Below are 12,695 nucleotides of genomic sequence, written 5' to 3'. Positions count from 1 at the left end.
ATATATATTTTTTCTGTTAAAATATTTCTGTCGTTACAAATTGTTTTGTTTGTTAAAATATTTTGAGGTTACAAATCCTTTTTTGGGGTTAAAAATCTTTTTGGTTACAAATAGGGTTTTGGTAAAAAAAAAATACAATTTTTCAAAAATAAATCTTTAATGATAAATGTTTTTTGTAAAAAATATTTTTTGGTTGGAAAATGTTTTGTTGCAAATCTATTTTTAGGTACAGACTTTTTTATTACAAATTGTTTTGTGGGTTGTATATCCATTTTTTTGAGGTGGCGGGGGGGTTAAAAATGTTTTTTGGTTGTAAATGTTTTTTTGGTTACAAAAATATTCTTTGAAGATTCAAATCTTCTTGATTTGAAAATAAAATAAAATATTTTTTCTTTTATTATTATTTTTGGTGGCGACGGGTTGTAAATAATTTTTTGGGGTTAAAAATCATTATAGGTTACAAATATTTTCTGTTAGAAATATTTTTTGGGTTGAAAATTGTTTGTTGCAAATCTATTTTTAGTTACAGACCTTTTTATTACAAATTGTTTTGTGGGTTGCTTATCCTGTTTTGGCGTGGGGGTTGTAAATACATATTTTGGGGTTAAAAACGTTTTTTGGTTATAAATCGTTTCTGTTACAAATGTTTTTTTGGTTACAAATATCTTTTGGGATTCAAATATCTTTTTGATAAAAAATATTTTACTTTATTTATTTTATTTTATTATTTATTGGGCGCGGGGGGTTGTAAATACTTTTTTGGGGTTAAAAATCATTTTTGGTTACAAATAATTATCTGTTACAAATCTTTTTTTAGTTGCAAATTGTGTTGTTGCAAATCTATTTTTAGTTATAGACCTTTTTAATACAAAGTGTTGCATATCCTTATTTTTTGGGGGGGGGGGGGGGCGGTGTAAATAAATGTTTTGGGGTTAAAAATGGTTATTGGTTATAAATTGTTTCTGTTAAAAATCTTTTTTTGGGATTCAAATATTTTCTGATTTAATTGATTTAATTTATTTTATCGTTTTGGGGCTTGGGGGGTTGTAAATACTTTTTTGGGGTTAAAACAATTTTTGGTTATAAATATTTTCTGTTACAAATCTTTTTTGGGCTGCAAATTGTTTTGTTGCAAATCTATTTTTAGTTGCAGACCTTTTTATTACAAATTGTTTTGTGGGTTGCATATCCTTTTTTGGGGGGGTTGTAAATTATTTTTGGGGGGTTAAAAATATTTTTGGGTTATAAATTGTTTCTTTTAAAAATCTTTTTTGTCACAAATCTCTTTTTGGGATTCAAATATTTTTTGGATTAAAAATAGTTTATCTTATTTTACTATTTTTGAGGGGCAGGGGGTTGTAAATACTTTTTTGGCGTTAAAAAGAATTTTTGGTTACAATATTTTTTGTTTTCTGTTATAACCAATATTTTTTGGTTACATATTGCTTTGTTAATTAAACATATTGTTGGGTTAAAAATCATTTTTGGATTATTTTGTGGTTATATGTTTCTGGTTAAAGATTATTTTGGCAAAAAATGTTTTTGGTAAAAATTTATTTTTGGTGCAAATATTTTTTGTTTCATATCTTTTTAAGAAATATTTTTTGATTACTTATCTTTTTTTTGGTTAAAAAAATGTTTAAAATCTTTTGTGGTTACAAATATTTTTTGGGGTTAAAAATCTTTTTTGTAAATTTTTTTGGGCTAAAATACTTTTTGGTTCCAAATTGTTTTATTGGTTGGAAATCTTTTTTTAGTTAGAAATTTATTTTTGGTTAAAAAATATTTTTCCGTTAATCTTTTTTTGGTTACAAATCTTTTAAGGTTACAAATTGTTTTGTTGGTGGCAATCCTTTTTTCTGGTTAAAAATCAGTTTTGTTTGCAAACATTTTTTACTAGAAAATCCACTTTTTTGTTTGGTTGCACAAAATACACATTTCTCTCCATATAATAACTGCCAACGAGTTGGATTATTTTTTTTTTGCAACCAATGCAACATTTTTCTTAACATATTCCACTAATCGGCTGTAAGGTGGACAAGCGGTTTGGCAAACTGTAGTCAACCACAGTTTGCTTACATCTGCCCTGTGATTGACTGCCTCTCACACAAAGTCAACTGGAATTACCTCTAGTTCACTCACAACCCTAACTAGAGTCAGCAGTATAGAAAATAATTGGATCTAACTGAATAATTATGCGTGAATCTTAATATGAAAACAATATTGATAATTGCAGATAAGAAAAAGCGGTATAAATAATTAAGATATAAAATAGATACAGTATGTTGATGTACTACATCCAATGGGTTAACAGTATGGTCCTAACAAGAGAACATTGTATAAATTCAATTTAGTTCTGAATGTTGCAAATAAACTGGTAACTGTTTCTGCAGCTAAACGCTCACAAAAATGAACATTTATCAAACTACATTAAAATGCACATTAACGTGGACCCCGACTTAAACAAGTTGAAAAACTTATTCGGGTGTTACCATTTAGTGGTCAATTGTATGTACTGAACTGTGCAATCTACTAATACAAGTTTCAATCAATCAAAAGCACATGCTGTAAATTCAACAAAACCATCATTTACCTCATTTCCTGTTGACATAACTGCTACCACAGGGAATTTCTGGACCTCCACCTCTGTCACCCCAACTGTGGCAAGGAGGCCGATCTCAGAGGGACCCATGTGGGTTCCCTTGGCCAGCACGCACTCGCCACGCTTGATGTCATGACCGATAGGCCTGACGGGAAGGCAGCATGAGGAGATCACAAGAAAAACTTCATTATAACACCTAATTAGTAAAAATGATAATAATAACAACAATAATAATTATAGTAGTGACATTTACGTGCAGTCTACACCTTTTTTATCCATCCATCCATCCATTTTTTACCGCTTATTCCCTTTTGGGGTCGCGGGGGGCGCTGGCGCCTATCTCAGCTACAATCGTGGCTGTTAATTGTTTTTTAGGCATGACCGGAGTAAATGAAAATGTTTCCTGTGAAGTTAAAACTGTATGAATATTTTAGGTTCTTTTCAAGCAAACAAAATATTTTTCCAAATTTCTAAATATATATTTTGAATTAACATAACCTAGTTTATTTTACCTAATTCAATATAGTAATGCCAGCTGAGCCAATCTCGGATTGGTTTGGTCTCCTCTAGTTGCCAATACTACTGTAGTTTTGCTTAATTCAGGCCAAAAACATTGTACAATATGCTAAAAAACTTGTCGATAACTCCAAAAGTGATGGGCTGATTTTGATGAAATATCAGAAGTGATCAGAAAGTACTGATTGCCTTGCGTTTATGTTACAAAGCACAACCGGCCCATAATTCTTTGAGCTATGTTGCTGAAATTAACAAGAGTGAACCCTCTTGTCAGTCTTTCACTGTCTTAGTCTCTTTGTGTATGTGTGTGTAATGTATGCTAGTGGCACTGCACCCGCCCACACACACACACACACACACACACACACACACACACACACACACACACACACACACACACACACACACACACACACACACACACACACACACACACACACACACACACACACACACACACACAGAGAGAGACTAAGACAGCGGATGACTGACAAGATGGTTCACTCTGTTAATTTCAGCAACATAGCTGAAAAAATTATGGGCCGATTTTGATAAAACATTTAGGAAATGTCTAAAATTAGATTAAAAAAAACAAGTCATTAGATTTTGGGGATGATCTAGATTTTGCTCTGGATTTAGGATTTTTTTAAAAGGATTTTTTACGATTTAGAGATAGGGCCTGGGGAGGACTGCTTTTATTGTTTTAATGCAAAATACGTGCCTTGACTCAAAAAAGGTTGGGCTCATGCATTTTTATCATCTATATAGTCATTTCTACAGCACAGTTATGGATTTAGGAAAATGTATTTATTGTAAAGCCATGAAATTAATCATAATAACTTGTGTTAGGTAAATTCTGTGCGATGAAACTCCAATTTCACTCCCTGGAACTAACCTGATGTCCTGACCAGGGCGAGCCTGGACTAAAATTCGTACTTCCAGCTCCTCTGTGCCCTAAAGGACAAAACAAGTTCAACATTATAATATAAAAACAAAATTTTTGACTAACTTTGCCACTTTTCCACTGCACATACCGGCTGGGCTCCATATGCACCTCTGTGGGTTGAGGTAGATGTTTTCTACTTGAAAATAGGACCCCGCAGAAATGATATAAATGCAGGCATCAGTTGGAATGAGACACTGACAAACCAACAATGTAACAATGTGGAGACACTGGAGTCCAGAAACTGGGTAAGTTTACATTAGCATGCATGTTTTTGTCATTTCTAGCAAGGTAACCCTAAATGTCACTATGGCTAGGTATCGAATTTGGTACTTTTATAGGCACCGACTGAATTCTGTCGGTATTGATCTACATTAAATTAATAGTAAAATTATTACGGTGACATTTTTCGATACCTTTGTTGCCTGTGAAATCCCATCCAGTTGGACTAAACACCGGCTAAACAATCAGTCAAGCAGCCAAACTCCCTCGAGGTAATGTTGCAATTTTCAACACTAATAAAGCAAGTATAATAGTAGAAAGCGCTTGTCCATAAAATAAAAAAATAAGGCACCACTCTTCCAAAATACGCAAACTTGATGCTGGATTTGGTAAAGTCGGGCTACTAAATGCATTAGATTACATGGTGATTTCAACTAAGATGAACATTACAATCAAACAGTGTGTGTGAAATACGAACAATACCCAACACGTTGTAGGGTGCAACACAACACATTCAGCTTCATGAAAAAAATGACTTCCGCGTTATACAATAAACCATAGTTGGTCTATGCGGTACTGCCATCTAATGTCTTGAAAGTGCAAATTCATTACAGTTTTAAATACATTAAGAAAGCAATATATATCAACTGTAAAGCACTTACCATAATCAGCTCATTTTTAAAAATGTTACATTAAAAAATAAACAATTAGGGATTGGTCGCTTTCACCAACACGGTACCAATATCAGATACCTGGGAATAAATATCGGTAGTCGACTTTTGGTAGTTTTGTGTTTGTTAATACATTTTAATAGTTTTAAACGATCAAATCAATTTTTTTGTTGCTAAGTTTAAAAATTAGCTGATTATGATGATTGCTGTCCAGTTGTTACATCTTCTTTTATTATAACATTTCTGAATCTCACTAGCAAGTATGACACAAAGTTACAGTTGCAGTTGCAAGTCCAAGACGTTAGGTAGCGGTAGTGTACAAGTTATGGTGTGTTGGTCAGTTCAGTTGTTGCTGTCTGTTGAGGCCTAGAATGCGTTAATAATGTAAGTTTTGTAATTATCATGCAGCAGCTGTTTTGTTCGTAACAATCTTGGTTATAGTTTTCATTTACAAATTTGAAGTTGTTGGGATTAAAAAGTTAGAATCGCTTATGCTAATCAGTAGCATGTCAATATTGATGTTGTGAAGGGGCAGCGTGGTCAGGGCCGGCCTCGAGGACAGCGACAGGTGCGTAGATGGCCCAGGTGGGCCTTGTTATCTAATCACCTGTCGCCTTTATTAACAGCAGCCGCGAGGATACGAGGAGTTGAAGTTGGAGGTGCTGCTGAGAGACACGGACGCAGAAAAGACACTGTGCTGAAAAGCAAAAGACTTTGCAACATGGAAGGAAAAGAAAACAGAGTTATATCCGGAATTCCTGGCAGTCTGTGGTAGTCTGAAGAACCCACTAGAGGGTAACCTCTACAGATGTATATTAGCATCAAATTAGAAAAAAGTGGAGCCTTGCTTAACTGTGTTTTTGAGTCGAATTCTTTGTAGGCAACTTTAGACTTAGATTTCCTTTTTATGGTCATTCAAATTTGAACTTTACAGTACAGATAAGAACAAAATTGTGTTGCATTAGACCAGGGGTCACCAACGCAGTGCCTGCAGGCACCAGGTCGCCCGTAAGGACAGGATGAGTCGCCAGCTGGCCTATTCTAAAAATAGCTCAAATAGCAGCACTTACCAGTGAGCTGCCTCTATTTTTTAAATTTTATTTAGTTACTAGCAAGCTGGTCTCGCTTTGCTCAACATTTTTAATTCTAAGAGAGACAAAACTCAAATAGAATTTGAAAATCCAAGAAAATATTTTAAAGACTTGGTCTTCACTTGTTTAAATAAATTCATTTATTTTTTTACTTTGCTTCTGCTAACTTTATGAAAGTCAATTTTAGAGAAAAAATACAACCTTAAAAATTATTTCAGGATTTTTAAACACATATACCTTTTTTACCTTTTAAATTCGTTCCTCTTTTTTCCTGACAATTTATATCAATGTTCAAGTAAATACATATTTTTATTGTAAATAAATACATTTTAATTTAATTCTTCATTTTAGCTTCTGATTTTTCGACAAACAATATTCTGGCATATCTAGAAAATCTGTAGAAGGAAATTGAAATCTTATTTCATAGTCTTTTGAAATTATTTTAAATTTTTTGTCCTGGAAAATCTAGAAGAAATAATGATTTGTCTTTTTTAGAAATATAGCTTGGTCCAATTTATTATATATTCTAACAAAGTGCAGATTGGATTTTAACCTATTCAAAACATGTCATCAAAATTCTAAAATTAATCTTAATCACGAAAAATTACTAATGATGTTCCATAAATTCTTTTTTGAACTTATCTGTTTGAATCAGCCTTTTCTGACATGAACTTCATCAAGAACAAACACAGAACACGCCTCACTGATGCACATCTGCAAGACTCATTCAGAGTTGCAGTGTCAAGTTACACACTACAGTACAATACACTAGTTAACAGCATGCAATGCTAGGCTTCCCAATAACTGACAAAGATACAGATAACAGATTTGGTGTCCAGTTCAAAGTGTGACATGATTTATTTAAAAATTTGAGAGTTGACTTTTGTATTTTACATGAGTTATTATTTGTACAAACATGGTGCAAAGTAATTCATGATTTGTTAAAAAATGTTAGTGTCTAGCTAGTTAAAATGGGATATTGTGATTTCACAAGACTGTGATCATTTGAAAATGTTCAATTTGAAAAATGTGCACTTGAAGAAAATATAAAAATAAAGTGTTGCATGTTGATATTTATCTGTTGCTTTATATGTTTATTGTGAGAAATCATTAAAATGATCAGTGTTTCCACAAAGATAAATATCATTAATTATTAATAATAACAGAGTTTAAGGTAAATTGAGCAAATTGGCTATTTCTGGCAATTTATTTAAGTGTGTATCAAACTGGTAGCCCTTCGCATTAATCAGTACCCAAGAAGTAGCTCTTGGTTTCAAAAAGGTTGGTGACCCCTGCATTAGATCATGGTAGTACAGGATAAAATAGCAATAAGGTGCAGATATAAATAAATAGATTACTATACAGATTAATACATTGCACTTTTGCATATGCATCCAGGTTTATGGATGAATGCTACATTGTCTTTATATTAAAGCGAGATAATCCGTTTTTGGGGGGAATTTAGGGGATTATTGTGATGCGTTTAAGAGTCCTGAGGGAAGAAGCTGTTACAGAACCTGGAGGTTCTGCTACGGAGGCTGCGGAACCTCTTTCTAGAGTACAGCAGTGAAAAAAGTCCTTAGAAATGTTACATAGAGGTAGTTTGGCTAAATCCGCTCTCAGTGCTGCTGGAATGATCGCGTGCATAGAGCCCTCTGAGTCAGCAGCTGAGTTGGCAAACAGGCGTGACGTCACACGCAATCAAGGTACAGAAACATGGCACGGTTCCGATTTCACGTTAAACAATACTTGTTAGGACCAGCGGGATTCGGTCTGTGCCAATGGACCGGATTCGGTACCCATCTGTACAAACAATTAACTTTTATTAATACACACAAAAGTACCGAAAATTGGTACCATTTATTGCCAGTATCGATTAAAAGGTGAACTGTACTCATCCCTAAACCCAAACGTGCTCGACCGATGAGCGAGCAGCCATTATCTTGCCACTATCTCATGAACTGAGCCAGAACGAGCTGAGCAGCAGAAAACTGGTAAGACACCGAGGTCGACATCCCCTTCCATTCAAGTCAGACTCACATCTTCAGACTCGCGGAGGAGCTCGGTGTCTTCCACCTGAACGACGGCGTCTGCCCCGCAGGGGATTGGAGCGCCGGTTGTCACCCTCATCACCTGGCCAGGCATCACCGTGTGGGTGGGCTGCACGCAGACACAAAAGGACAAGCAAGGGTGAGGACGTTTTAGACTTCCTGGAACCGGCGCTCATCAATTCACTTTCTTATACCAGTGGTTGTCAACCTTTTTTCAGTGACGTACCCCCTGAAAACATTTTTTTAATTCAAGTACCCCCTAATCCAGTGGTTCTTAACCTTGTTGGAGGTACTGAACCCCACCAGTTTCATAAGCACATTCACCGAACCCTTCTTTAGTGAAAAATAAAATGTTTTTTTTTCAAATTCAAGACAAAGTTATATGTTTTTGGTAACACTTCAGTATGGGGAACATATTCTAAGTAACAAAGACTTGGTTTAAAAGGGTTAGGATTAGGGCCAGGGTTAGAGGGTTAGGGTTAGAATAAGACCATGCTGAATAAGGCATTAATAAGTACTTAATAATGACTAGTTAAGAGCCAATATGTTACTAATTTGCATGTTAATAAGCAACTAATTAATGGTGAATATGTTCCCCATACTTAAGTGTTACCATGTTTTTTTACTGGTGCACAAACTTAACCGTGCATGAACATCACCTTGTTCAAAGAACAAAACCAACACAGTGCATAAACTCACAACAAATTACACACCTGCAAATCAGTGTGACTTCTGCTGTTGTAGCTGTAATACGCCGATAGGAATAAGTTTTTATTTACACGATGAGTCTGGTGCGTTTTGACCTCCGCCGAACCCCTGAGGCCGACTCACCGAACCCCTAGGGTTCGATCGAACCCAGGTTAAGAACCACTGCCCTAATCAGAGCAAAGCATTTTTGGTTGAAAAAAAGAGATAAAGAAGTAAAATACAGCATTATGTCATCAGTTTGTGATTCATTAAATAGTTTAACAGTGCAAAATATTGCTCATTTGTAGTGGTCTTTCTTGAACTATTTGGAAAAAAAGATATAAAAAATAACTAAGAACTCGTTGAAAAATAAACAAGTGATTCAATTATAAATAAAGATTTATACACATAGAAGTAATCATCAATTTAAAGTGCCCTCTTTGGGGATTTTAATAGAGATTCATCTGGATTCATGAACTTAATTCTAAACATTTCTTCCCAAAAAAAAAAAATCTTTAACATCAATATTTATGGAACATGTCCACAAAAATGAATATTGCATTGTTGCATTTCTTTTCACAGTTTATGAACTTACATTCATATTTTGTTATTCAATAAATATATTTATAAATTATTTTTGAATTGTTGCTGATTTTAGAATATTAAAAAAAAAATCTCACATACCCCTTGGCATACCTTCAAGTACCCCAGGGGTACGTGTACCCCCATTTGAGAACCACTGTCTTATACCACTCAAAGTGATGGATTCTAGTGGTGTCGAAAACAATGACTTTTTTTTTTTATAAATCGCAATTTTTATTTGTAATGATTATTAATCGATTAAAAAAAATCTAAAATTAATATGTATATATTTTGTCATAATTTAAAACTGTCCTGTTCAGCCACTCATACAAATCATATAGTTGATGTAGATGATCATATCTGCTGCACATATTTACTTTAGAAAAGAGCAGTGTTGGATACTTCTCTTGTTGCCTTATTTGTATTTGACTTTATTAAATGTGTGTGAGTTACATTCTTTATATAATCACTTTATTAGCTAAGTAAAACTAAGTGCAGGGATAACATCTGTAACAGCAACAAAGCTTTATTTTGCTTACACATCTTATTATTACAAATTGTTACCCCAAAAATATTTTTGGGGTAACACTTTAGTAAGGGGAACATATTCTAAGTAACAAAGACTTAATTTAGAGTTATTTGGACACTCGAGGAACATATTAGGGTTAGGGTTACTAATAAGCAATAACTCTGAAGTTATTGAGGGAAGACTCTTAGTTAATGGCTTACTGCTTGTATATTAAGGCCATGCAGAATAAGACATTAATAAGTACTTAATAATGACTAATTAAGAGCCAATATGTTACTAATTTGCATGTTAATAAGAAACTATTTTATGGTGAATATGTTACCCACACTAAAGTGTTACCAATTTTTCATAATACATTTTTTTCTGTTGAAATCTTTCAGTGGTTACAAATTGTTTTGTTTGCTCAAACTATTTTGAGGTTACAAATCCTTTTTTGGGGTTAAAAACATTTTCGGTCAGACATGTTTTTTTGTTAAAAAATAATCGTGTTTTAAAAATAAATATTTTATGATAAACCTTTTTTGGGTTAAAATCCTTTTTTTGGTTGCAAATTGTTTTGTTGCAAATCTTTTTTTTTTTTTTTTTTTTTACAAATTGTTTTGTGGATTGCATATCCTTTTTTGGGGTGTGTGTGTGTAAATACATTTCTTGGGGTTACATTTTTTTTTGGTTATAAATCTTTTCCGGCCAAAAATTTTTGGGGGGGATTTTAATCTTTTTTTGATAACATTTTTTTTATTTTATTACAAGTTGTTTTGTGGGTTGCATATTGCAGTTGCACATATAGTTGATGTAGATGATCATATCTGCTGTACAGATTTACTTTAGAAAAGAGGAGTGTTGGATACTTCTCTTGTTGCCTTATTTGTATTTGGCTTTATTAAATGTTTAGCTAGAATTATGTTAGACAAATTCCGTTTTATTTTAAGTAAAATAGAAGAGTATGAGAGTTGTTTATTTATTTTAGAGAGGAAAGTAGTTCATCATAGAACTGGCAACCGATGTTATTAAAAAAAGTTTAGATTTTAAATCGAGAATTGTTTTGAATTGACAATCAATTCTGATTCAAATCGTTAGACCCAAGAATCGAATCAAATCGTGTGGGGCCCAAAGATTCACAGCCCTAATAGATTTCCTTCGAGTCATGTTTTTGACTAAACAGCACAGCAGTTGGAACATTTTTGCATGTCCCCCAAAAAACATTGTGTGTTATTTGCAAGTATAAAAAACATTTTTCATGGAAAACAAGCTGTTGCAAAATATTTCTGCAAAAGGATTAAAGGCAATGATGCCTGACCTACCAAGATCCCAAAACTAAAACCGTGCATGTGTTGCACTTGCACATGTTGTGACTGCCTGCCCAATTATTCAAACCAATTTGAACAAAGTTTTTGTGGCCTCATGCGGCAACTCTTGTTGTGGAACATGCAGCACACAACTTGAGTCTGCACTACTTTTTCTGAGCAACTTAGAAGCGCTTCTCCAATGGGATCGACAACAGGGCCTACTTTTTAGGCACGCCAAAGGTGCGGTCCGGAAGACGCCGGCACTTACTACAATGGTGCAAGAAAATGAAGAGTTGCAATCATTATTTGCAAACAGGAAGTACTGTGTATGTATTGATTTGTTTTGGTGTATACTGGCTCAAAATCAGCCCTAAACCCTTGAGTTGACATTATTCAAAACTACGTAAAACCTTCAAAGCGATGAAAAATGGTCGTTCTCAAAAAAGTGTTGTAAGTAAGTGAAATAATATTACTTTGTTATTATGCAATTAAATCATTCACTAGCTTCAGACCTATCCATAGACAAAGTTTTAATCTGTTTGTAATGTTTTTGTAATATTTTATGCTCTTTTTGGAAAATAACCCTAACATATTTTATGATGGGAAAAACACAAAATATGCGTAATTTCCAAAAACAAGTTGCAAAGTGAAATATTTAAGTTGATGTAATCACAGTCTTAGTAAGACAATAAGTTATAACAAAACTAATTTTGATGCATTATTATTTTTGGAACTATGACAAAAACTCACACTATCACTGCTAAGCGACAAAAAAGTGTTATAAGTCATACATTATAATTTTTTTTTAATTTCAAAGCTTTAAATTCTTCAACCGCTTCAGACCTATCCATAGATATAAAGTGCATACAGTATTTTTCGGACTATAAGTTGCAGTTTTTTTCATAGTTTGGCCAGGAGTGTGAGTAATGCTCAGGAAATTATTAACATTACTGTAAAATATCAAATAATATTATTTAGCTCATTCACGTAAAAGACTAGACGTATAAGATTTCATGGGATTTAGCAATTAGGAGTGACAGATTGTTTGGTAAACGTATAGCATGTTCTATATGTTATAGCTATAGTTATGACCATAATATGTTACGTTAACATACCAGGCACGTTCTCAGTTGGTTATTAATGCGTCATATAACGTACACTTATTCAGCCTGTTGTTCACTATTTTTTATTTATTTTAAATTGCCTTTCAAATGTCTATTCTTGGTGTTGAGTTTTATCAAATAAATTTCCCCCCAAAATGCGACTTATACTCCAGTGCGACTTATATATGTTTTTTCCCTTCTTTATTATGCATTTTCAGCAGGTGCGATTTATACTCCGGAGCGATTTATACTCCGAAAAATACGGTATATATTTGTAATTTTTTTTTAACATATATCTGTGTTGGCCCTGTGATGAGGTGCGACTTGTCCGGGGTGTACTCCACCTTTTGCCAGAATGCAGCTGAGATAGGCTCCAGCACCTCCCGCGACCCCAAAAAGGGACAAGGGGTAG

At 33.8% G+C, this 12,695-nt stretch overlaps 1 protein-coding gene across 8 annotated transcripts in view; it reads right to left on the bottom strand.

Annotated features, from left to right (window-relative positions):
* The window catches only part of gphnb (gephyrin b), a 622,746-nt gene that overhangs the window by 16,555 nt on the left and 593,496 nt on the right, over positions 1-12,695 (bottom strand). For 7 of the 8 annotated variants that reach the window (XM_061885720.1, XM_061885721.1, XM_061885723.1 and 4 more), the window contains 4 exons: positions 8,086-8,205; positions 4,153-4,197; positions 4,014-4,072; positions 2,594-2,747 (listed from right to left, as the gene is read on the bottom strand). In XM_061885720.1, coding sequence (XP_061741704.1) covers positions 2,594-2,747; positions 4,014-4,072; positions 4,153-4,197; positions 8,086-8,205 — 378 coding nt within the window. The remainder of the gene's footprint in view (positions 1-2,593; positions 2,748-4,013; positions 4,073-4,152; positions 4,198-8,085; positions 8,206-12,695) is intronic. The other variant, XM_061885727.1, reaches the window with a different exon arrangement.

Source organism: Nerophis ophidion, linkage group LG24 (assembly GCF_033978795.1).
Source record: "Nerophis ophidion isolate RoL-2023_Sa linkage group LG24, RoL_Noph_v1.0, whole genome shotgun sequence".
In the NCBI taxonomy this organism is placed as follows: Eukaryota; Metazoa; Chordata; class Actinopteri; order Syngnathiformes; family Syngnathidae; genus Nerophis; species Nerophis ophidion.
Note: the sequence above shows the minus strand (reverse complement) of the source record. Positions and strands in the feature narration are given on the sequence as shown.